This window comes from Gymnogyps californianus, chromosome 6 (assembly GCF_018139145.2).
Source record: "Gymnogyps californianus isolate 813 chromosome 6, ASM1813914v2, whole genome shotgun sequence".
Taxonomy (NCBI): domain Eukaryota; kingdom Metazoa; phylum Chordata; class Aves; order Accipitriformes; family Cathartidae; genus Gymnogyps; species Gymnogyps californianus.
The window spans coordinates 4802306-4829041 of NC_059476.1; the positions used below are offsets into that span (position 1 = coordinate 4802306).

Here is a 26736-nt window from a genome sequence, read left to right on the forward strand (position 1 = left end):
GGCAAAGCTCTGCTCTGAGCATCCTTATAAATACATGAGAAGAAAATTTTGCTCCGTGTTTGTGCAAGAGGAAGGACATAAATACATTGGTGTGAGCTCTACCCTGACGCAGGGTGACGGATTCACGGTGCTTGGGATATGTGGTGCCACAGGTTGGGCGGCTGGCAGTGGTGCTTTTTTTTCTTCCAGGGCTTGTGGACCTGCGTTTCTGGAGAAGTCATTACAGTGCTGATGCCCCAAATCCCTACACTTCTCTTCAGCTCTCATAAAACCTCATAAAAAATCTTGCATGGGGATAGCTTTTGGAAAATGGCCTTGTGTGGGTCTGAGGCAGGTGTTACTGTGGAGGAATTGTTGGCGAGATCTCATCCCTGCCTTAAACGTGGAGGAACTCGTCCGTTATCTTCTAAACCTGTATGCTAGTTTAGATCTAATTGGGAGACCATAATATAGTTTGGAGTTTACCAGTAGGCCAGAGGTTGGCTGGCTTGGGTTCTGTTTTATTTTCCTGTCTGGACTTTTTATTCTGCAAGTAGCCCAAAAATAAATGACGGGTCTGATTCTAGACTGATTTAAATCAGGTGAAATAAAAAGAAAAAACAACACCGAAGTCATGAAATTTTTTAGTGACATCTTTTCCACTGAAAAATAGTTTAAATTAAGAATGGGTAATATCAAGCATAATTATTATTTTCAAGGCAAATCAAACAATAACACATCAGAACATGTGGATGTGGCATGTTAGGAGCACAAGAAGCTGGACCTTGGTAATTTCTAGGAACCTGCACAAGACTTCAGAGGTAATAACAGGTTTCTGGGGGAAGGCATGACCATGCTGTAGCTGATCCAGGACTGTGTCCTGCTCCCCTTCCCACTCCCCCCTCTTTTTTCCTTGCTTCCAATAATCTGTTTATTCAGGCAGTGTTTATGCCTTAATGGAGCGGTGATTCCAGCTCAGTAACTATTTCCTGAGCATTGCAGCACAAATAATAAGAGTGGGTCCTTATTTGATTGAAACGACTACCGTTACACTGGTGTTAGGGGAGTTTGCTGATTTTTTTGCAAATGGAGGGTGTCATTTGTTCCATTCTCCCATTTGCTTTGGGAGCATATTGATGAGGAAGGAGCAGAGCGTGTTTGGATTAGATCTTGAGAAAGAAACCAGCTGGGTTATGGAATAAGCCACAGTTGTTATTTAGGCACGACTGCTGATTCAGTGGTGATTCAGGAGGTTTTCTTTGGCTTTAAAAGGCTTCAGAACCGGGTCCTTTAAAGAATATTTTACACTTGAACAAGTGTTCAGCAGTTGTTGAGCAGGTTGAGTGTATAATCATGGGTTATGACCACATATTCTAGCTTTTAAAATGTGACTGTTTTTCAAGTGATTGCCTTAAAAATGTTTGTAGTGGGTTTATATAATTTTTTGGGAGTTGCATTTATTGATTTTTTTTTTTTAAATTGTTTTTTTTAAGTAAATAGTGGAGCTTTACATAACTTCAGTCTGCAGGAGGTTGCTGAGCTTTGTAATGAGTCCTGCTGCTTTTCTAAACCACTGCAATCGCCTTTTTTTTTTCTTTTTTTTGCAGGGAGGTTGCAGAGGTCAGTGATTCATGATTCTCATTTTATTGACATATCTTCTTTCTGGCAGCTTGTTGATTTCTCTGAGGTAAATAGATGTGAGTTCAGGCAAAGTTTATTTCCAAAAATGTTAACTTGAGGAGCCAAATGTGTACAAAAAGCAGAATAGAGAAAATCTACGATTATTCCTCTTCTTCTTTCCTGAGCTCGTTTTCTTTTTCTTTTTCTTTTTTTTTAGGTCAACTTTTTACTACTTGTACTGTTTATTTATTACAATGGTACAACCTCCCCACTAACAGGATGAACTTCCTCATGCTGTACAAATACTTCACTACACTTGTACAAATACTTCAGCTTGTTCTGAAGAGACCATGTCTGCGAGCAAAATCATTGTGCCGCCTGTGGTCTGGTTCAATCCTTATCCCTTCCAGTAAGCTCGATAGCTAAAAAGTATCCATAATGGTAAAGTTTTGCAGGTTTTTTATATGTCCGGAGGTCATAAACATATCTTGCATAGGCTGAAGAATTGCTGTTGTACAGGGAGAAAGCTGGTCCCTGCTGCTGTGGGCCACGTTGCAATGGGTGATGGAGGAATGGAAGAGGAATTACATGGTTGTGCTGCACTGCTACTAAATATTGCCTTTTTTTTTTTCCCATATGAAAATGTTATGAAGGTTTTACTCTACCCGCCTCACTCTGCCCTTTTATGTTTCCATTCCTCTTCATGTGAGTCACGGAAGGTTTATCATGGTACGGTTGTGGGCAGCATTTCACTTGAGACCTACATCTTTTTCTGACTAATGACAGCCCTGCCTTCACAGGAGCTCTTGAGAGTGAAATTTTACCAAAGGGAAGTTCATTTCTGGAGTGTTCATGGAGGGTGTGGGATCAGCTTTGCTCTGAGATTTCAAAAAACATTAGCAGCGCAAACTGAGAACTTGAATTAAACAAATCTTCCTGATTTGACAGGGAAGACACTTAGGCGGTACGGATATTTATCCAGATTAGTGAATACAATTAGAAGAGTATGACTAAAACAGCATAGCTGTTACTCAAAGAATGGCAATAGATATTAAATTAGGAGCCATGTCCTCCTTCAGAAGTTACTGACCAAATGAAATCCAGCAGTATTATCTTTTGCCTAATCTTTTCTTTTTTATTTTTGCTAAAGGTGCTTATCCTTATTTTTGTAGCATCTGTAGCTTTCATTTGAAAAAGAAGAAGAGGGGCAAGGGCTACCTGCTGCAGAGGACGCGTTCCACGTGTCTGCTTTGGGTGATGTTTCAGCTGAAGTATCTTCTCGTGGTGCAACTGCTTCTCATCACATGGAGAAATAACAGACATCACAGCAGCTGAAGGTCTTGCCATGACAAGGAAGCAACAGAGCAAGAACATGAAGTGCTCTTGTGTTTCCACATATTAATAGCTCTAGTTTTTCACTTTTGCTGAGAAGTAATAAGATTCCTTGGGAAAAAGAGTCCATTTTTCTCGGCTTTAATAAGCGCATCAACATACAAATCCTTGATGTGATGCCTGACATGACTGGCAACAGGAAAATGGACAGAAAGAAAAAAGAAAATGTGTTTTGTGAGACTGCAGAGCCTGTCTGTGGGAGCTGCAGCTGAGGGGCATGCTTTGGCTGGGCTTCATCCCATCTAACCTGAGAGCTGGTGGATTATTTTCTAACTTGTCTTAGATATCCATATTTCAGGCTGTGACCTGCCCAACAGGACAATCTTAGCTCAAATCTTCAACTGGCACAGATACCTCTGTCCCTCGCTCCTGCCTCTGGCCATGGCCAGTAATAAATGCTCAGTGAAAGAGCGTAAGAACAGGTATTAATAGATTTCTCCGATCCCCATCCCTTTTTAGCTTCTGGGAATTGAGGATAGCAATTATTGATAGATTTATTCTCCGTTAATTGTCTAATGTCTTTGAAATGCATTCATACTTCTGGCCTCAATGAGTTCCTACGTTTTAATTATATTGTGTGAAGAGAGGAAACAAAGTGCTGTAGCTCCATTGACATAAAACAGAGAAACAGTTATACATCAAGCTGAGAAATGTGTTACTGGTGTACTTGAAGTGTGTTTATAATAGGTTAACAGCATGCCACTCTTTCATGTGGTAGTAGGAAAAGCTGAATATAATTAAAAGTAACAAGGCTAGTATAAAATTTAGCCTTAAGAATACTAGCAAAAGCATGTTTTATCTTTATTTTAAAGAATTATGAAAAAAAGGAAAGCACAGTAAATATTAAGGCTGATGACCTGAAAAATAGGTCATACACTTAGATGTCCAGAAGATGTGTGTGCATGTAAAATCAGTTCCGTTTGTTTTATCTTATTCATAGAGGAGGAGAATTTTAGTTCTATGACTGAGCATATGAAAGTAATTTCTTTTTATAGCCATTTTGATTACAGTCTTCCCTTACAATCCTTTAAGAGAAAGGGGAGGAATTTTATGAAATGTTTATTTAATAGAAATTAAACAGAATTTCAAATATTTTCCATATAGTGAACAAAAATATGTCAATGATAAAAAATCTTGCATGTTTTATTTTTGGTGGAATTTGTCTTTTTACCCTATTTAACTTCCCGTATGGCAATGAGCAGGACACGGCGGATACTGCATTTTCAGTAGTTTATTGTAAGGCTCGAGCAGGCAGCTCTGCCTTGTGCTGTTTGCTTTTGTGGTACCTGCAAGTGTTACCTGCCAGCCTTCTCTCCCGCATCCTGCAGCCTGTGCACCCAACGGTTCCTCCTCTTATATAACGAAGGAATTGCACAGGCAAACTAGGAAAGAAAAGGTCTCACCGGTTTGCTATTAAGTTCTCTGCTGCATGTAAATATATTTGTTAGCTTGAGTCTGCTTCAATTTGAAACAGTGATGCAGGTCCCCTTGGCTTCAGGAGAGGTATATTGAAATCTAAGATAGCTATTCATTTTTTTCCCGTTCCACCGTGTGTCATCTCTTATATCCATGTTTCCTACTTAAGAGATTCCCAAAGATCCTCATTTTTATGGGGAGGATTGCTTTTGGCCGAGGAGCTTGAAAAGGTTTATGTTGATTTCTGCTTTGTGGTTAGAGCTGGTATACATTTGTGTACAACAGACAAATACTGTATAGGCATGATCATAAATAATTCACCATTCACTTCAACAAGAGGAAATTACATGCTACATTATTCAACAATATACAAAGACACTGCTTGTTGTGTAAAGAGCGTAGTGTTCTGCCAGTGAACCGACAACAGTTTTGCAACTAAAATATAAAAAGACATAAATGGTTTATTACTAACTCAAATCTCATAACCTTTCTTCTGCCTGCAGTTCACATCCTTCTGCTTTCACTATTGAAATACAAAAAGGGTGAAGTATATCTGTGGCTGTGGTTATGACTACTGGAAATGTTGAATGGAAGAAGCAAACTGTAGATGTCTTGATTTCAGGGGGTAAATGAGGAAAACGAGGGCTGCTTATGCTGGGGAAAGATCCTGGCCTTCTGGTGAGCACCCTTCATTGCATGGTAAAAGGTTGGGGAATGAACTTTTAATAAAAGCTTCTTGGTAAAGAGAAGGGAGTGGCAGTAGGGAATTATATCCTGACTTTTATGTGTTTATTACAATTGGGTTTTTTTACTACATGAACACGACAGTGGAAAATCATGTAAAATGGTATGTCTGCAACTGGCAGTTATTAAAAAAAAAAGTAAAATCAAGATTTTAACATTCTATTAGCTGTGTAATATGTCATGTTGCCCTGTGGTAGGTCGTCAAACTGATCATCTAACTAAGCAGCCTGTTGTAGTGCGTGTGCGTAAGTTGGCAGAGTTATGGTTGCTGGTGGAACTTTAAATTTTCCCTCATGACTGCTGTGATTAAGATCTCAGTTTTATTGTAGCCTAAGCATATTTCTTTCCCCCCCCCCACCTTGTATCAGCTTCCTGATAAAGTATTTTCCTGAGCTGTCAAAGATGTAGTTAACATGGTTTTTCCTTACATTTGTAATATTTGTAACAGAGTTTCATGAGAAGTGTCTGCACCTGGGAAGGGTTCAATAAATTCCAGTCCATTTTATTAACATACAAATGGACATAAGATAGGGCAGAGAAGCTTATGTGGTTTTTCTAAGATCCTGCACTCTGTAGTCGTTAATGTATCTCTGATGACTCTTTTTAATAATTTGAGAATTAGTGTCAAATACACAAGTCTTGAATTGATTCTGTAAGACTATCTCAGATAAATCTGTTCAATCAGTATCACTGGGCAAGTTTCAGATCCCCATTAGAAGAGGACTGGAAAATAAACTGGATTTTCCCCCCCCCCCCCCTAAATAGTGCATAGTAACTGGTCCCTCTGAAAATAAACAGCAAGGAGCTGGAGAGCAGAGATCTAGGAGAATATTGAGATACTCACTGGGTGTCAAAGTGGAGGAGTTCAAGGTGGAAGGATTACATGAAAACAAATGTGTAGCACATGATTAATTTAATTGAAGTGATGCTGTAGGGTACCTTCTGGTTACCAGATCTTTTTATAGCTACCACTATGACGTGTAGTCTCTTCTTTGTGCATCTTTTTTAAGAGATGCTTTTTTCACTTCCCTTTTCTTATCTTTTGTTATGAGGGCCCTCATCTCCATCCTCTCTTTTTCTACAGTCTTTTTTTTGGAACTATCTCTGTTTTCATGATTTCCTCTGTTACCTCCGTGGATGATGTCTGAATCTGCCCTGACAGTACTTCCGTCTCCTGCCTCCTTTGCCTCCTCTGTGAAAATCTTTGCTCAGCTGTCTTATTGCTGCCTGAAATGCTTACTTGCAAAGTAGAAACTTTTCACTTCTCGTCAGGACCTCCCTTTCTCGTCCTCCTTCTCTCCAGCCATTAGGACCGTCAGTGGTGTTTGGACAACCGTCGAGCTCTTTCCTGCTTTAAATCTTGGCTCCTTTCCATAGCTTCTCTTTTTCTTTTGGACGTTCATTTTGGGGGGGCAGGGGATATTTTATGTATAAGAAAGCATAAACTTGCTGGGTTTAATATTACACACATGAATCTGATTTATTCTCTCTAGTCATTCAGACTTCTGTCAAAATCGTCACAGGTCCATTTCTTTAGAGAAGTTTTTAAGACTAGTTTCTTTGAGAAGTCTTACACTGTTTTCTTTCCCTTTGTTTTAAATATAGTCAGTAATGATTATGCTATGATTTCTGTCTGCCTCATTTGACTTGTAGAATAAACTCATTAAGGAAATGAACTTTTTTTTGTAGGAAGGTATTTTGCAAATACTTTTGTTCAGTATTTATCTAAATAATTATTCTTGAGTCCTTGAGACACAGCCTGCTTGCTCTGATTGCAGAAATCCTCCAAGATGTGGCAGTGTTAGGTGGGAGAAACATCAAGGATATAAATAATTTTACAAAAGCACTTTGTCTCATACCAAAACGCAGCTAGAAGAATGATGATTAATGCAGGATCTGAAGTGACTGCCCCATTTGATCTGGACACTTTTGTAGGAATGAACCAGGAGTTATTATCTAGAATTATAGCAATGTTTCTTAAGAATTAAAAATAAGTGTTGAAAGAGCTAAAGGCAAAATAGCCAAATTCTGGGACTCATACTTAGGAATGATTATACTTCTATGATTTAGTGTGTTGTAGGAGTAATCAGAGGACCCTTTGTATATCCATTGTATCATCATGAGAAATTCTTTTCGTTATTGGTGTCTTGGACATTACACAAACATGCACTTCAGAAATGCGAAAGTCTGTGTTGTTTCTCAGGAACCAAGGGACAAAGTCAGACAGGAAGATTTCTGCTGAAGACAGAGGTGTGCAAAAGGATGAGTTAAGTTAGATGGTTTTGGGTGGAATGAAGAGCACTGTAGGACAGGGAAGAAAGAAAGATGTTTGGAAACAATGCAGAGAAAAAGCATTTCTGAGCCTTTGAAAAGAAGATGGATTTTTGTAGAGAAGGAGCAACTACTGTGGGTCCAGAGGAGGGAGCCACTGGCAAAAAGTAACAAGAAAAAAATTTGTACGTGGTTACTGAGGTGTATTTAAACTATGAGAACTGTACCTGTGCGAGAATTATAATGGTGCTGATTTTTTTGTGTTACCCTGATAGTACACTAATTTTTCGTAAGTGTGAGTTGTCAAACATCTCTTCTATTTCATATTTTGTTTAAGGTGACTTGGACAATATATTTTCATTTAAGTAGTAAAAGTGAATGTTGGACCTTTAGATATCCCATAAAGCAATGAGCTGGCTCTCTGGTCTAGTGGAGTTAATTATAACACAGACTAACTTTATCTGAAAAATAATTTTAATTAATTAGCATTTCATCATCCATAGTCTTCTGGGCAAAAGATATCATTCTGTTCAGGTAAAGCTGTTGCGCTCCTGAATTCTTCCAACTCCTTCAGCTGCTACTTTTATCTGCAAGAACATGTTATATTTTGTGCGTGGAGTCCGTATGCCCTTCCTTGGCCTCGCACAGAAGGGGCAGTCCTTTTTCTGTTCTTCAGAGGCAGTATTGAGCCTCTTACTCACAATATGGTTACAACTGTTTGTATTGAACCTTCAGGGTAATTACTTAGGTTAATACTGGGGTTGTCTGCGGAAAGGCTGAAAAGTGGGATGTGGCAGACCAGGTCCTGGGTGATGCTGAGGAAATGGAGGTGCTGAGAGGGGAACGGGGTCACTGCTTTCATGGGTATCCGCATCGGGATGGACAAGGAGCATCACAGCACTGGAGCCTTAAGGTAGCCTCGTTCCGAGGGGCTAAAGGGAAGTTCTGTCTTTATCAGGTGACAAAAACCAAAATAGAAGTCACCTGTCAGAGCCATACATTACTAATGTCCCTTAGGTTTTCCCCATCTTTTCCTTTTCCTTTTCATCCTGTGCCAGTTTATTGTTTTGCTTCTGACTTTTCAAGATTGTTTTAAAATATTTCCTGTCTTTAGATCCCCCAGAAAAGCAATTCTAGAAAATAAAAATATTTTCTAGTATATAGAAGAAGGTATATTATCTGTGAACTTTTGTATTTGATAATTTGGCTTCTCAAAATAGAGAGTTGATTTTGACCTTAAAATGCAGGTAGTTCCCGTAAGGTATTTAATAAACCATGAAAACAGAAATTCTAGAGGAACTATGCATAAATATGCTTTAATTAAGACCATCCTTAAGCTGATGACTTGTTTGTGACTTTAAGTGTCTCTGCTCTGAATGCTGCCTGGAAAGCCAAGCACGGACACGCTCAAACCAAGACCAAAGCTTGACATAAATGCTTTAAACAGCTCTGGTCACTTTTTGGCTGTAAGCAGCCGTGGTGTTGAAGTGTTTAAAGGAGGATGGCACGTACCCTGTGCCGCAAGGTGCTTCAGCCCCTGGTCTGTGTGGACGTGGAGACCTTCATGAGACCCACGAGTGCTCAAGTCCCTGGTGGTGGTGCCTGCCTTGTAGGAAGGGGACATCCGCTCCTGCGTTTTCTGCACGACCTCTCTGGTACCAAAGTGCACACCATTAAGAGGATTCGCTGGATCCAGGCTCTTGCCTTGAAGTTGCAGTACTGATGGTACATTTCATTTAAGTAACACATTTTCCCGTTTTTAGCGAGCACTATGTTTTCAAAATGTGTTTGGCTAGTAGTGCTGAAAGTATCTTGGTGACGTTGCAGTGCGTCACGGGCGGTTACTCTCATCGCAGAATCATTTGGTCCAGAAACCAGAGATCCTGTTGTGAGCCTTTGCACGTGTCTATTATTTAATCCCTTCAATTTGCTGAATGTTTTACTTGGGGCTTTTGGGTTTTTTGTTTGGCTTTTTATCTCATATGATTGAAAGGAGACTGTTATCTTATCCCTGCCTTGTTCTCTTAACTAGGGTTCTACCCCACTTCAGGACAGTTAATTTAAGGTCCCCATGTACAGATAGAGTGTAAATATTTAAACCTGTGTTACTGGACACTGTCCAAAAATGCTTCCGTATTTAAAGAGCAGATTAAGATCTGTTAGATAGGTTAGTGAGCAGCTGAGGGAAGTCGTGTAGTATTACCTGTGGTAGCAACTGTTTGTTGATGTGAGCAGATGGGTGATTGAAAAAGGGCAGCTCGCTGTGAACTTGAAGCCAAACGTTTCCTGGGTTTAATATCGTGAGTGCTGTAATTAATATACTTGGCAAATAGAAGACATCTTTCAAATAGAATTGTGAAATTACTTGTGGTAGATTGTACTTTGCTATGGCTTTGAATGAAGGTGAATGTAGATATTATGCCTGCTGTTCTGTGTGTATCCATATATATGTTTTTGTTTCTTTAGGTTGTACAATGCAAATCTTTGAAGCCGTCTCTGGGAAGATGAAGCTTCCAGTAGCAGCAGTCTGGTTTGGAACCTGCTTGTTTTAAGAATACCTGGGAATTTCTACCCATATTTGCCTATTCCAGCGTAAATCAGAGGACAATGAATTATTTTTATTTTTTGCATATTTTCACGCTACATAACAATTTTTCTTCCTTCTCATTTTGTTCAACGGGAAAAACTTGAGCCAGTTGTGTAGCTGATTCTTACTTCGCCACATTCCTCTTACTGAGCCAAATTCTTGGAAACCACGTCCACAGTACATCTATTTTTGTGTGTTGATTGTTGGTGGTTTTTTTCTTTATGTGACCTATGTCACTTTTTGAGTGCTTTTACCTGTTCTGATTTGAACCTGTCCTTTTGCGTTGCTGAGTAGTCATAGAATCACTCAAGGAATTAAATAATTTCAGACTTACAGAAGATGACTCATATGGTTCAGAAACATTTTTATGGCTGTGCCTGGCTCATTAATACAGGAGTTTAACAGTAGTAATATGAGGTATTGCATTAATTGTTGCATACATTTATTGCCAAATGACTTGCACAGACAGTGTTTCAGATGCCGTGGACCTAATCATAATAACCAGAAGTGTCCTGTTTGCAAAGGAGAAAATAAGATCCCTTTGTACACCGATAGCAAGCAGATGAAGTTGCTTGCAGTTTTGGAAGTAAGGACTGATCACAGGGAAAGCTGGAATGGATTTTCCTGCTTGAGGAAGGGGAAGCTATGCAGCTTAATATTTGGGTTGATTATAATGACTCTAGTGATGGCATCCTACATACTGACTGGAGCCAAACATGGCCTGTTGTTAATACCATCTCCCTTCCATTACGGAGCTTTTACTAGCAATCCAAGCTTAATGGACAATGAAAGCCTTAGCGACATGAAAGACCATTACCAGCCTTCTAAAATGAATATTTCATATGTAAAGGATTATCCAAGCATTAAATTAATTATTAACACTATTACTTCAAAGATAGAGTTTATGACAAGACAGCGCCCTGATTTAGAAGAGCTGAGGAAACAAGAGCCACATGTACGTATGAATTGAAGTGTGTCTTAAACTGCTGTATACTTGCTTGTTTCAAGACGTTTGGGTCAATCTTTTACTGAGGTTAAAAAATGTGCAACTGCTCAGGTGTTCATATAGTGATTTACACCATCTGGAGCCTCCTGATTTACACCAGCTGAAAAGCTGATATTGTAGATCACGTCCTTCTCAGTCATGGGCAAAATAGATGGGTTATATAAATGGTCTTGACACCTGAAGCAAAAAATCAGGCAGTCTTCCGATAGCTGTACAATCTCATTGAATTTTTACCTTGTCTCATTCAAAATCATTCTGACTTAGATTTGCCAGTCACCTTAAATGATAAATAAGAAAAGAGCCTTTCTAATAACTGATAACCAGTGTGCCTTCCTGAAAATCTGGTCATTGCAAACCTTGTGTTTCAGAGTTAAAAACTGGAAGTTAATTTGATTTGAGTATTACGTGTTTGACTTTAAAAATTAATTCCTGGGGTTGCAGGGGAGTGGGGGGATTATTGAGGTCCTTTCTGGCCTTAAAATCAAAGGATTTCTAAATGTAATCCCCTCCCAGGCCAACTGTTTGTACAGGATTTGGTTCCGGTGTCATCAGAAGAAATAAGTTAGGTCAACTTTGTAGTTAAAAAAATAAGGGTTAAAAATGTCCACATAGTCTTTCTATTGTGTTCTCTTACTGTGCTAAGTTAGAACAGTATAACTGTCAGTTTTTTGCTGCCTTGACTGAAATTGTTGTTCTTTGTGTTGCAGATGTTTTCAGTAATTCCTAATAAATTCCTTCCAAATAGCAAGAATCCTTGTTGGTATGAAGAGTACAGAGGAAACACAACCACAGATCCTTATGCAACAAACTCCTATGCACTGTATTCAAAGCGCTTTCGAACCATATTTGATTACCTCAGGAAGGTATTTTGGAACCACTTGTACCATTATAAGGACAAACACTACCGCCTGCGCTGTCTCCCCCATTTCTACATCATTGGCCAGCCCAAGTGTGGGACAACGGACCTGTACGACCGGCTCAGGCTGCACCCCGACGTTCGGTTCTCAGCAATCAAAGAGCCACACTGGTGGACAAGAAAACGGTTTGGTGAGTAAACATGTCCTCTCGTATCCAGGCAGGTTGTCTCTATTAAACTCTGACACTTCTTGTATATATTTGGGATGAAGTTTATGGATTTGCTCCATATTGGCTTACTTTGAAACCACTGGAGTTAATAGTTTTGAAAAATCCAGGTGATGGATGCTCGGTAGGTTCCGGCCTGCTTTTGTTTAATGATGTTGTGAGTTAAACTTTTTGAGATGATGCACATTTCATTTGGTTTATTTGCAGTGGTTTAGAAATCTAGGGAAAAAATAAAAACACTGGATAAAACCAACCCTGTGAATTTGTAAAAGCAGGAAGAGGAACTATCATGTTGTGATGGGAGACTTAAAGAATAGCAGTGATAGTTTTGTATTGCAAAATTCTATAAAGCCTTTCCTACATGAATAAATGATGGGCCAGTATTTGAAATGTGGTGGCTTCAGTCCATACGGTTCAATAAATACAACTGTGCTTTGTGGTAGGAGCTTTGTTAGTGTTGCAGCTCTAGTCAAGCACTGAACAGTAGAGATGCTCTGCATGAGAAAGCTGTCTCACACTGAGGAACCTGCACATATTTTTGATGCTCTTTTTCTGGGTGACATCAATATTTCACGAAGTGACCCTTCGTCTCTGAAGACAGACTTGAATAGTTGAGGTTATGGCCTGCTGGAGCAAAACACATCTACCCTTCGTGATTGCACCTTCAGAGGGTGTCTGAGGGTGGTGGGGCTGAGCGCATCGTTTTATCCATCTGAAGTTTTTATGTCCTTCTTGTTCTCTCTTCCCTGGGCACCACGGAAGGTCAGTCTTGTGGTTAGAGACTAGATGAGATGCAGAAGACCTATTTTCAGTTCCTGACTCTGCTATGTGCTTAGTGCCTTCCTCTAGATGCAGATGCATATAATGCTTGCTGTATTCCACCCAGGCTCTGGGTTTTCCCACTGTTGGGTCTAGCTGTTAAGTGCTGGTATGCCCTCACTTCGTATGACTTTGGTATCAAAGATCACAGGCTTTTCAGTGATATTACTATTTTCAAGAGGAAGATACTGTTATTTTACGGTGACATCTTCGCTTCTGTTTCTCATTTGCTGTTGCTTTACTGCAGACATTACCTGTGGAACAAGGAAAAACCTAGCACTGTGGGGTAGATCATTTGATGAAGACTTTGCATCACTACTTTCCTTTGTTGCTTTTCTAAGCTTCCTTGAAATGGGAAACTATCTCTTCTAATGAACTGCTGGGACTAAAGGCAATGAAGGACACTTTCTGTGGGACCGGGACACCTGCCGTGCTGCTTCTGTTCTTTATTTTGGGGTCGTACCTTCAATTCTTTATTTCTCCTGCATGTGGTGTTGCCATTTCCATCTCCCTTCCCTACGCCCTGGAACCCAGAAGAACCTCTGAGCTCCTGCAGATGGGGCTTTGTTCCTCGCTGCTTGGTGAGGAGGAGGGCTCAGCCACAGAGCTGGGATTTCAGGATTTTGCTGTGTTCTTAGAGTTTGTATTTTCTTCCTTTGCAAATGCCATAAAAAAGTGGCTAAAATAAGTATGTCAGACATTTTCTAAATGTTTGTTATAAACCAAGAGTTAAAGCAATAAGATGAAAATACAGTTTTGCTTTTGAGATAATTTGGTCCAGTTTAGGAGACACTGGAGGCACCAGTGTGAATTGAGGTGTCAAACAAAGTCAAACAAGAGGAGCATCATCGTGCCCCCTGAAGCCCCATGAGAAGGCACTCGTTCATCACAGTCAGCAGCTGACTGAAGACAAATGATAAGAATTACCTCCTGACCTGAAGGTGAAAAGTCAGATCAGTGAAGAAAGGGGATTTTAGACTTGGACGTCTTCCGGTGCGAATGCTGTGCTGCTTGTCTCTGGGTGTGTAGATGCAGGGACTGTCAGCAAAACCATCTGTGGGAGATTGTTTCTTCCGTGAGAGTGCTGGCAGGAAGGGCTGAACCGAACTCACACATTAAGATAAAATCCTGTATACTGAATAGCTCTCTACACCTACATTAGTCTCAACATAAATGTTTGGAATTAATGTTGGAGGAGGTAATGCATCCAACCTCTCTAAAGCAAGACTGGATTCACTAAAGCTCAGAACTGGACCTACCAAACAGGCAGAAGAGTGTAAGGAATCAGGCTGGAGTGCATATAATTTGAGAACAAGGATGAATTCCTATCTCTGTTTTGGCATTCACAAACTCTCCACTTGCACGGTCTTGTGGTCAGCCACTGGAGACCAAGTGCAGATCCTCAAAGAGAACATTCTTTGCATAATTAAATTTTTTGAAGTTAGTTTGTAAAGCTGAAGAATGAGGAAAGATTGCAGAGCTTGTGATCTCATGGGAGGGAGATCTGTAGAGATGACCTTCCGATCATCTCAGGCTGTCTGCCACTGAGAATGAAAGATTAAGTTTGCTCCTCCTGGCTCAGTCCTTTCATTCTGCCTCAACAGTACATTAGGTAATCGTTACTATTAAAAAAAGAAAAAAGAAAGAAAAGGAAAAAAAAAGAGAGTATGACAAATAGACTAACAAGTGAAACTGAGACAGCCCCCTTTATAAGCCAGCTAGTGGATATGACTCCTATGCTCCTGGCTATTAACTTGGTTCAGTTTGTAACACTTATCTGGACAAGAAAGTTCCTTTGTTCTATGGCTTCCTCTGATTCAGTGGATTTTTATGAGACTGACTAATTTCAGCTGAAGCTAAACTGCCCTCCTGGGGAGGCCCCATTTCGCAAATCACCGCTTTCCCGTTTTGCTGGGATGGCTGATGCTCTACAGGACTTTGTCCCAGCTTGACTGTCCCTCTTTCCTGGCTCTTAGCCGCAATTTCTATTCCCATGAGTGGGGTGGCAACAAACCCAGGCAGTCTGTAGCACCATGCTTGTACTTTCTTTTCCCCCCTCAAAACAAGTCAAAATAATACACTGCTGAGCTTTCTTCTACCCTCATTAATTCTTACTTTCCTAAAGGGGAAAATCAGAGGGAATGGACAAAAGAACTCCCTTGCTGAGCTTTCCTCTCACATAAATGATAATTATTGGCCTTGTAGGAACAAGAAAGGGAGAGCTGAGAAGTCCTGCTGTATACTCTTAGCTTTGCTCCTACTCTGTTGCCTTCCCAACACTGTCCTTGACCACTGCCCACTTGAGAAACCCTCTTGTGGTGTGGTAAGAAGCAAGAATGCAAAGATGGGCATGGGGAGCATGTACAGAAAGTGGAGAAGTGAGACTAGATTTGGAAAGAAGAGTGGGAAAAGGAGTATAAAAATCACAGATGTGGCTCAGGATGCTGAGAAATGCAGGGAGAAGGTGATACTGAACACACCCTGGAGTGTAGGGAGGGAGAGGAGAAAAATAAGACACTGTCGTGGAGCTTTGTTTTCATACTTATGAAAGACAAAAACATAAATGATTTCCCAGTTTTCTGATTTTGATAAGTGGATGCTGATTTGCATATTTGGCATCAGAACCTGTTCTCAATCTCAATACAGTAAATCTAGTGGGAGTCCAATATTACTTCAATTTATATTGGTGCAAATGAAAGCAGAATCTGGTCTTTTATATTCATTCCAAAAGCTAAATTCAGAAGAAAATAAATGCAAGCTATTCATGCAGGAACTATGAAACAGAACACTTAAGATATTTCCTATCACTGTGAATTTATGGCTTAATCGTATAGTATCTTGACTCTCAGCTACTTCATTATTGGCACTTCTATCTGAGTGTTACACTTCATCGGTCTAATTTTGTGCTGACGTTAGCTGGCTCAGTGCCAGCCATGTCAATGAAGCCATCTTGGTTTACACCAGCGGTTAATCTTGCCCTGCTATTATTATTATTTTTTTTTTTTAACTTCTCTCTTTTCATTGTTTTTAGGAATCATTCGTCTGAGGGATGGATTTCATGATCGCTACCCAGTGGAAGATTACCTTGATCTGTTTGACTTAGCAGCACATCAGATTCAGGGTGTGCTGCAGAGCGAAGCAGCAAAAGAGCGTGGCAAGATGAACAACATCATAATTGGTAGGGCAAATACAGCCTCTGAAATATGTCTCTGTAGCTCCAGGTTGGCCGTGTTTGTAGCTGAGGCATGAGAGGGGCATTTTCCCCCATGTAAATGGTTCACAGCACAGAGCCCCTGACGTTGGTTTTCTCTGGTGTGCGTGGATAGTGCAGAAGTTCTTGCCTTTTCCTGGAGGGTGGTTACTAGCTTTGTTAAAAGATTGTGATTATCTTTAGAAAATGCCTGAGCAAGCAATGAATGTCTGATGAACATCAGCATTTAATTAAATTTAAAAAAAAAAAAAAAAGAGTGAGAATGACCTTGGTGACTGCTTCAAAGATTGTTTTCATTTTGTTTTCATTATAAGGGGTTTGCCTGTAGTGACAGGATTGTAGCTTCAGGTTCAGATGCTGTAGCAATGTGCTGGGATAACACACTAGTTGTGGTATTATGACATACAATGGGTACCGTATGTCCCATGATAGTTTCCATGGTAGCAACACAGCTCTTCTCCAGCTTCAACCTAACATACATGTAGGAAGAAGGACCACCAGTTTTTGTGTCATCATCCCTATGATGTAGCCTATGGTGGACTGAAATAAATATGAATAAACTCCTGAGCTGCTTTGTTAACAGAAAAGATAATGCAAGTTTCAAGAGCAGGAATATGAAGTGTCAAGTTGAAGCTATCTTGTGCTGTATTTCTTTTCAGGCATGGAACCTAGAGGCACAGTACAGGATACTATTTGAAGATAATCTTACAGTTTCAGTTGATATTAAATTACCTGATTAGCATTAAAAATGGTTTAGAAATGCTGTTGTATTGTACCTTATGGAAGACCGTGGATAGGACTGGGCTGTAGGGAGGAATCCCTGGACTGCTTTCCATGACACACAGTGGTTGATCCACCGTGCTCATCCACTGTGGTCCATGCTGCCATCGGTTTACAGTGCCCATGAGAAATGTCAGCAGAGACTTCTAAATTCTGCTTTTGCTGTCTGCTAAAACCAGAAAATTGAGGGGAAGAGAGTTTTACCAGTCTTACTCTGTCATGGTTTAGGCCCAGCCAGCAACAAAGCACCACGCAGCTGCTTGCTCACTGCTCCTCCCCAGTGGGATGGGGAGGAGAAAATACAACGAAAGGCTCGTGAGTCGAGACAAGGACAGGGAGATCACTCACCAGTTATGGTCACAGGCAAAACAGACTCGACTTGGGGGGAAAGCAATCAATTTAATTTATTACCAATCAAATCAGAGTAGGATAATGAGAAATAAAACCAAATCTTAAAAACACCTTCCCCCCACCCCTCCCTTCTTCCCGGGCTCAACTTTACTCCCGATTTTCTCTACCTCCTCACCCCCGTGGCACAGGGGGACGGGGAATGGGGGTTGCGGTCAGTTCATCACACGTTGTCTCTGCTGCTCCTTCCTCCTCAGGGAGAGGACTCCTCACACTCTTCCTCTGCTCCAGCGTGGGCTCCCTCCCACAGGAGGCAGTTCTCCATGAACTGTTCCAACGTGAGTCCTTCCCACGGGCTGCAGTTCTTCACGAACTGCTCCAGTGTGGGCTTTCCCATGGAGTCACGGCCTTCTCCGGGCCCAGCCGCCTGCTCCACCGTTAACCTCCACGGGCTGCAGGGGGACAGCCTGCCCTCTCACCACAGGCTGCAGGGGAATCCCTGCTCTGGCGCACCTCCTCCCTCTCCTTCTTCACTGACCTCGGTGTCTGCGTGGCTGTTTCTCTCACATCCCACTCCTCTCTCCACTGTAGCTCTTCTTCTTCTTTTCAGCAGTCTTTCCCCTTCTTAAATAAGTTATCATAGAGCTGCTAGCACCGTCGCTGATGGGCTCGGCCTTGGCCAGAGGCAGGTCCGACTTGGAGCCGGGGAAGCTTCCAGCAGCTCCTCACAGGAGCCAGCCCTGTAGCCTCTCCCCCGCTACCCAAACCCTGCCGCACAAACCCAACACACTCGGTCACCTCAAAATTTCCCAGGGAAACCAGACACATTCCATGAAAATACTAGTTGAGCAAGAGACAGTTCCCTGTCGAAAACAGGCTTTTCAAGTAGGCCTGAAGTCATTATTCTACAGAAAACAGAGACAAGATTTTTGCTGCCTGCCCTCAGAGGGAATACCCTCAGAATAATTTTTTTTTGTCTCATTCTAACCAAAAAATTTAACCTATTGTTGGCTGGATGAAATGGTGACGATGTCTTACATTGTTTAAACTAGAGACCTGGCTGTAGTCATATTTGCTCAATACTTCCTCAGCCTCTATTTAAGTCTATCATTTGCTTTATTAAATATTCAAGAAGATTTGCAAGATGGGGTCTTAAGAAATGTTGCCATCAAGGACATCTGCAGATTTTCTTCCTACTTACAATAATATCTCCTGTCCTTTCATGGGTGAAGTGCTTATACTAATTAAATTCACTAATCTAATTGGCAATGTACATCTTTGATTACTTACCTCCTGTTGCAGCTTTTTCTAGAGTTCGCTTTGTGTTTCTTTTTCCTGTAGTCTCATTTCTTTTTTCATTAAGGTTCTGTTCTCTTTTCTTATTAAGTTTACAGGAAAAGTCCTGAATGATTACACTCATTAAGTCAGTCTTTTATGACCTTGGTAACAAAGCAAAACAAAGCTAGCTAGTCTAAAATGAATCTGTATCAATATCAGGTTTACTTGGAATCCTCCATTTTCTTATTTCAGATGACTAGAAAGAAAAATCGAATTAAAACTATACACATCTCAGTAGTTCATCACGTTACATTATTTTGAAAAGTTAAGCTTCTGTGGCTGTTATACTTAGTGGGTAATAATTGCATTTTCCCAAAAAAAGCAACATCTGCTTAGAGATGAACCAAAGAGGACAACACTGATCTAGCCTGAGGCATTCTGAGCGGGACTTCTTTATTTGTGATCATTAATAGGATAAATTCAGAGGAAAGTCTTATGAAAACACAGTGTGATTTTAATCCATTAATGACTGAATAAAGAGGTTATACATCTATTCTTTAGGCAATTTAGTAATTCGTATGTTCTTTAAGTCCGTAAGAAAATTAATATAGTTTTGGTTGCACTGCAGTAATTTGACGTAATTACTATAGCAGTCATTAATTTATCTCATGTTTAGTATGGCTCATTCTCTTTGCAGATATTAAATCTGTATGATAAAGCAGAAAGGAACACTGTCAAATTGTCAGGAGTATTTTTGGCTGCTTCAGGAAATTAAAACTATAAGAGGCAGCAGAGACCAGAATGATTTTTATTCCCTGCCCCCCCCCCCTTTAATTCTTGACAGTCATGTTGCTTTGGGAAGATTTACCTTCTTGAACCCAGGCTATCCTGGACTGACTGCATTAGAGCAGCACCTTGAGTCCCTGTTAATGCTTTAGCGTGATTCAGTCGTGTGCCTGTGATCTTTGCTCACGCGCTGCCTGCAGATTTTTGGTGGTGGCAGCTGATCCGGCTGAAACAATGTCTGTGGAGTGGTCTGGTCTGTGATGTTAAGAGAATCTGCCCATTTCTGTGTAAATGCATTGATTTTATTGAGTTCAGATAACACATGTGTAAGCAGATGTTTTTAGGTTTGGTGACTATATATGAGCTAATTGGAATAAATCCAATAGAGCATCAAATATGATCAGAGATCTACAGAGCAGAGAAGTATGAAGGGAGATCAGAAAATCTATTCTAGAGAGGAATAGATGGCTTGATGAGGTCATAGACTTTAATCTTTGGCATGATTTAGGCAAACATTTTTGAGGGAGCAGTTTAAGCCTAGCCGTTCCTGTCACGGAGATGTAGCCGTGACTTCCCAAGGTCGCTCTCATCCCTGGAATGCACTATTCTGTAAATCCGTGTATGCAAGTGCTCGTACCCATTTGCATTACACCGTCTTCTGATGATAGCGCAGAAATAGCTGCATGAGGTTTTTGTGGTACGGCTATCTCAGCTCTTGTCCTATATTTAGTCTTTTGTGTTTCTGCTTCACCCAGCGTGGGAGCTGGGCTAATTGAGTTTTAATTGACAAGTCAAAGCCCACCAATGATTAGACAGTGCTTTGGCTAATTAATTTAGGATGGAAAAGCAGAGCTGTTGTGGACACCCAGCTTTAACCAACGGACCTGATCTCCTCCTCCTGAAAAGAGGCAAAATGAACATGACAGAAGATTAATGTGTTTTCTAACAACTCCCAGACTTTATTAATGAATCACATTATGTTAAGCTGAAGTTTGGAGCCAGTACCTTTTTCATGTTGTGTTTTGGCCATCTTTTAAAATCTTTATTGGACTTTCCCAGGAAAGGGGGGGGGAAAAAAAATGGAAATCATGTGCAAGTCTGTAAGCCTACAACATTATTAGTTTTTCATCTCATTCCTTTTCATTTGAAAAACCTCATTAACAAGAATTAGCTCTCATTAGACTGTCAAAGAGTGGAAGTTTCCAAAAAGCTTCTGTATATGTTTTATTAAACAGCAGTGTGCCACATAAATGCCAGTATTACTTAAAAAGACGGGGAAGATTACACAATTCAAAACATCGTATCAGATCATTTATTTAGCAGCTGAAGCATCATATACCTTGTTCTGGCAGAGATGTTACTGATTGTGTTTCTCCCTGTAGCATTACATTCAGAGTAAGCTTCTTCAGAAACTAATAATATCAGAATCTGGCATTTAACCAAATGTGTTACTTATTCTATAGACCTTTTGTGTAATAGTCAGTAAATAGTTATATTTGACTTAATCTACATGAGTAATTGTAGTTATATAAAAAAGCTCTGAAAATGGATAATTCTCAAAAAGGGATATTTCAAACCACAGTGACACAATTCAGCTGGTTAGTGCATTTTTTTTTAATATTTCCCATGTGCTCACTGACTCTCCTGTTTATGTTCTAAACACTATTGATCCGCTGGAGTGGTGGTTTCCGCTTTTTTCTTTAGTTTGTGTCAAATAATTGTACAATTTGTTCGCAAGTTATGTTGTAGAGATCAGGAGCATTCAAACCAACCCTTGGGGTGCTACAGAGAGCACGGCAGGTCTTCGGCGGCATCGAGCTCCTGCCTCCTCGCTGGAGGGTGGGCCAAAACCCTGAGCAGTCCGTTCCAGCCCAGATCAAATATATTTGCATGTGTTAACCACTAACAGGAAGCAATGTGGTTAGTGGACAGTAACATTTCAGGTGGAATTACATAAAACCTGCCTTAACCATCACTACATTCACAAAGGTACAAGGTGGTGTCATTAATCTGGCTCTGGGGAGCATTAGCCAGATCAATTTGCAAGAACCAAGGTATGCTGAAATTAATAGAGTCAATTTTAATTGGTCTACACCAGTTCAAAATTCAGCCGATTTCCACTCCAATACAAAGAATGAAATGAGTTACTAGCAGAGATGCTTTTAATTTCCAGGGGAGGCCAGCGCCTCGACGATGTGGGACAACAACGCTTGGATTTTCTTTTATGACAACAGTACTGAAGGAGAACCTCCCTTCTTAATCCAGGATTTTATCCATGCCTTCCAACCGAATGCCAAACTTATCGTCATGCTGAGAGACCCTGTTGAAAGGTGAGCAAGGATCACGTTGCTAAAGTATGCAAGAAAATTTTCTTACTGTAATAATTTTATTCGCTCTCTCACTCTCTTGGATGCAAATAAATGTTCACATGGTATTTGACAGAGTTACTTGCTTTATGACGAGAGCTGCCAAGGGGTTTTATTCTGTGTATTTTGGCATAGGTACTTGTGATAGTGTTTTAAAGAGGGGCATGTGAGTGTAAATGCCACAGTGAGTGCCATGCATGGACACCTGAGCTACTCTGAAAAAAAGAATTTATACGTCGCCAAATGCAATATAACTCCATTACCTGAGCTAATATGCCCTGGTTCTCAGCAGGGCTCGCTAGACTGAGTATGGCACTGCAGTTACAGATCTCAGCATAAGTGGTCCTGTGAAGTGCTTCAATTCATGTTAAATAATAAGGTTTATATCTTCAAGGGGCATACTGTTCGAAGTGGTTAAAAGATTGCAAATAGCCCCAGAGTCGGCAAATGATACAAACTTTTTTAATCTTAAAAATGCTTGGTGCAACAGTCATATAAAGCTTCACTAGGCAATTTTAGCTTGCACAGCCAACAGCTACTTAGGAGTTCACCCTTGGTCTTCCTGGCTTTGTTTGCAGTGAAAGGGCTCTGCTTTTGCAAAGGTGTGGGCTGTTCTGGAATGGTTCTCCATTGTGTTCATCAGGAATGCCCTTCTTTCCACTTGCGTTTCACTTTTTCTCTCCAGTCTTCCTCCAGATTTCTGGGGCATTTCTTTCCACCGTGTCCTCTGAAGGAGGATGATAATGATGAGGGTAACGGGGAGGGTGGCAGGGATGGAGGCAGAGCCCAAAAGGATCAGACCAAGGGGGTGTGAATTCCTTCTCTCTGTAGCTCCGTAGGGATATTCAGGACACTTAGGCCTAGGTCAGCGCTCAAGGGCGAAGCCCCAGAAACACCCAGGAAAGAGAAGGGGATGCAGATGATGATGGGGACCAGGCTCTGGTGCGAGCTTGGGTACTGGGAGAAGTGCAGGCGAGGGACACTTGTGCAGGCAGCCCTGCTGCCCGGCAGCTGCCCAGAGTGACTTGGCAGCGGGACGGGACGGGTGCTCTTTGACGAGCTTCCCCGATGGTAGGACATGGCTACTGGTGAGAGGCAGAGCTGTGAGAGTGCTTCCCATCTCCTATGTCAGGAAATACAGCTCTCAACTTTTAATGGCATCTCCTGACCTCAGGATTTAACAGATGGTAATTTTATGTGAGAGAGCTGGCTGAAGTGGCTTCCTCATGTAAATTACCGACAAATTCCCTGATTGCTTTAACCACCCTCTGTAATGTGGGTGTAGCTCTTTGCCAGCTTTAATAAGGGTGAGATAAAAAGTCAGCTTCATCTCCCTTACTGTATTTATGATAAATTGGTTTCTTTTTGTTTACGATTGCCTATGCCCTTGTTGCCGATAGCTCATCTGAACTGCAGGAGCAAAAGCAGCTGTGGCAGAAGGGGCAGCCCGGGCAGCTCCATCGGCAATGCAGGGCAGCGGGGCAGTTGCCTTGCAGTAGCCAGGAGAATGTGGGTGCTGCAGAGGGTCTGGGACAGGGTCTGATCTAACCTGCACGGGGTCTGGTCTATCCCCCAACAGGGGATATTTGGAGGACATCAAGGTTTGTGATGGTGGGTGTCAACTGCATCATTATTTTATTGTAATGGATGGTGACTGAGGGTAAGGACTTCAAGTAGCTGGAACAGCTGAAATCCTAATCAGCAAAGGTTTTATTTCCAGACAGATGTCCCCAGAATTAAAAACAGATGGAAAGAAACATAGAAAATCTCAACTGCCCTGCGGAGAGAGAACTTGTCTTCAAGAACGTAGTTTTCCATAAGATGTCAGCAAGTCTTTAAAATGATGCATTTATTTTAACGGATGATTAGAAATACTAAGCGGTCATATTAAATCTTTTAAATAAAATTGCAGCCAGTCCCATGCTGTACATGATGCCTGCTGGCTGATTTCCCCCAGCAAGAAGCTTTTCAGCTGCTCTGCCAGGAGCAGTTGGTCCTGCCGTCCCTGGGACAAGCTGGGCAAGCCTGAGTCTTGTCGATGTAGACACTTTTCTGCAAGCAGGAGATACTGTTGTGTGCGTAATTTAGTTGAAGTCAGCTGGCTTTGTCCCTTAGCTTGTCCCCAGCTTGTTCTTGTACCCTGCGCTGGTGGAGTGGCTCCTTTTGGTGGGTGCAGCATGAGGGACCCAAGGTCTGCCGTTGCAGAGGGAGAGGACACACATGGTGCCATGGTTGTGGTCCTCAAGCACCGGAGGACATCACTTTGAAACAGGCTGCCCGACCAGTCTGGTCCAAGCCTGGTACCCTCCTTCTGCTCTGAGATGGGGATTTTTCATTTAAAGAAAACTGTCTGAAGTGCATTTGCCAGACTGGGAAGAACTGGACAAAAATCAGAGTCTTTGTCTGTCTTAGGGTGACTCCTGTAGATAGTACCGGGTGCCTCTGCCTCATCTTCCATAGTTTGCTACGATTTTTCTTTTAAAAAGTGTGTAAAAATTGAATTAAAAGCATCCTGCAACAAAGGTATCCCTTTTCTTCCTTTTTAACTGAACAGAGAGTCTTCATTTGTTTCATATGGGAATTAAAACCCTGTTCTTGCAAAACACTAACATAAATAATGAGTGCAGAGGGGCTATTCCTGTGCTTAAGTGCTTTGCTGGATTAGGGCCTAAACTTTCTAAATTAAATGATGAATTTTTAAGTACCTGTGGAAATCTAGGGAAGTTAAAAAATAAATAAAGTGCAATACAAAAGATTACTGCAGCAATAAAATTAGACCTAAATAAATCGACTTTTTTAGGTTGTTTCTTAGACACTTGTGTTTTTTGAAAGAGGCTGAAAGATATCTAGGATTTCTGGAATTTCGTCGAGAGGTGGATGCTATGAAGGTGTAATATTTGTGCTGCAAACACACTCGGGGAACTGACTCCTTCTCAAGCGTTACAAAACTGTCTCCGAAATCCTGTGGTATTGTTGGGGTTCTGGTCATAGTTTCTAAGCCTAAATATGAAAAAAAGTTAAAATAGCATGTTCAGCGGATCTAATATTTATGCCATGTCAGAGCATTTCCTTTGTCTCTTTGAACGATGTTTAAGTTGGAAGAGTTTAATCAAGGTTTCAGGGATTAATGCTAAAGTAGATATTTTACTTGCCTATAGGTTTTGGGTTGTTTCACTGCCACCACCCCCCAAAGGGATTTGAATTTAGATAATCTTTTTTTAAGTGATATTAAGCAATTGTAAAACTTGCGCTAAAAATGTGCAACGAGGGGCTACTCCTCTGCTGTAACTTGGAGAAATTCCTGTTGCTGGTGGCTTTTGCTCACAGCAGCTGATGCGGGGGCTCTGCTTGCCTGCAAGCTGCAAACGTGCATGGGCCCACGTCCTGCTGTCCTCAAAGCAGAGGTGGGACTGCTTGGGGAAAGCAGCACAACAGACTGTAGCACAAATGTGAATCATTCACCTAGCTGTAATATTTCAGCTTAAGAAAACCAAGAGGTGGAATGGTGTATATTGGAAGTTTTTGATGGAAAGTCAATATAGGATTGGAGGTGGAGCTTTCTGCAAAAAACTAGGAAATCTGGACTCTTTCCTACCCTTGATGGTAGCCAGCTTGGTAATCATATAAAAATCACTCTTTCTAACCCATCCCATTCCTCTGTTGGTTTTGAAATCAACTTTAAGCTTTTGAGACGAGGACTGTTTCTATCCATGGCAGTGTGGAGCACCAAATATAGAGGGGGTACCAATGTCAGCTGAGACCAGTCCAAGGATAAGACGAATTTAAAGTATATACATTTGAAAAATTTGCCTTCAGGAGAAAATACCTGCTCACACAATTACTAGGGTCACGTTCTCAAGGGATGCTGACCTTGAAGGCGGGGATGATGTTTAGCAACTCCCTGGAGTGGATGTTACTCTGAGCCAAAACCCATCAAAATGAATAGAAAATGTGTGACTGGCTGAACAGGCTGTTGGTGGGACAATGTTACACACATGTACCCTTTCCCTTGATTCACGTAACTGATTGCCATTGTCATGTAAATAAATCTTCTTTCATTTCCTCTGTCATTTACTTACACGTATCTCATTCACAGATTGTACTCCGATTATCTGTACTTTGCAAGCGCTAATAAATCTGCGGAAGATTTTCATGAAAAAGTGGCAGAATCACTGCAGCTGTTTGAAAATTGCATGCTGGATTACTCACTGAGAGCCTGTGTCTACAACAACACCCTGAATAATGCCATGCCCGTACGTATTTCCAAGAACATTTGATTCCTTGCTTGTTTAATGGTACGTTGTGTCAAGGTTATTAAAATACCAAAATACTGTGCAAATAAGCATCAAGAAATAAAACTTTCTCCCTTTTCATTTGTAAAGCGGACGACATACATAAATATATATATAAGCATGTAAAAGCTGATGTACTGGCTCAGCTGTCTCCTCAGTCTGTTCCCTGATGAATGCCAACAGTAATAATACAGTCTTTCTATTGTGCAAGTGTATGGAGAGCACATTTAGTGAAGATTACAGTTTAATGTGTAAGCTTTTTGCAGATCTCTCCAAAAAGTAGCTCTGGCAAGGATCTTTGGGGTACGAAATTGCCTCAAAATCAGAATAAATTACGTATTCTTTCTCAAGAAAAGGCTACCAATAACTAGATAAAACTTTTCTTTTTTTTTTTTTTTTTAAATTGTGCACATCAGAAAATGATAAAAGGAAATACAGAAACTGCTGGCAGGGGAATGGATAAGTATTATAGGCTCAGTATTCCAAAATTCACATTTTTAGTGTAGAACGGACTTCAAAGTTTGCTGGAGGGGGGAGAATAATATGGAAGAGATTGACTTGAAGTATCACATCTGGCCAGTTTCCCATTCAATCCTATTTTATTTGCTCAGGCTGTAAAGGACTCAGAGGGAATACTTCCCTCCTTTGTCTCCGGGGTGAAGTTATTGCCTCCTCCACTCGATAAAATAACCATAAAAGAGTGTATTGCACAGGCTTGAGCCCCGCAGCAGTAGGGCAAACAGGACATTCCTCTTACT

General features: G+C 41.0%; 1 protein-coding gene across 1 annotated transcript in view; it reads left to right on the plus strand.

Moving 5' to 3' along the window:
* The window catches only part of CHST15 (carbohydrate sulfotransferase 15), a 49958-nt gene that overhangs the window by 18827 nt on the left and 4395 nt on the right, over positions 1–26736 (plus strand). The window contains exons 2-6 of the mRNA XM_050899401.1: positions 9889–10964; positions 11723–12062; positions 15949–16095; positions 21494–21650; positions 25783–25939. Of these exons, the coding sequence (XP_050755358.1) occupies positions 10377–10964; positions 11723–12062; positions 15949–16095; positions 21494–21650; positions 25783–25939 (1389 nt within the window). The 5' untranslated portion in view covers positions 9889–10376. The remainder of the gene's footprint in view (positions 1–9888; positions 10965–11722; positions 12063–15948; positions 16096–21493; positions 21651–25782; positions 25940–26736) is intronic.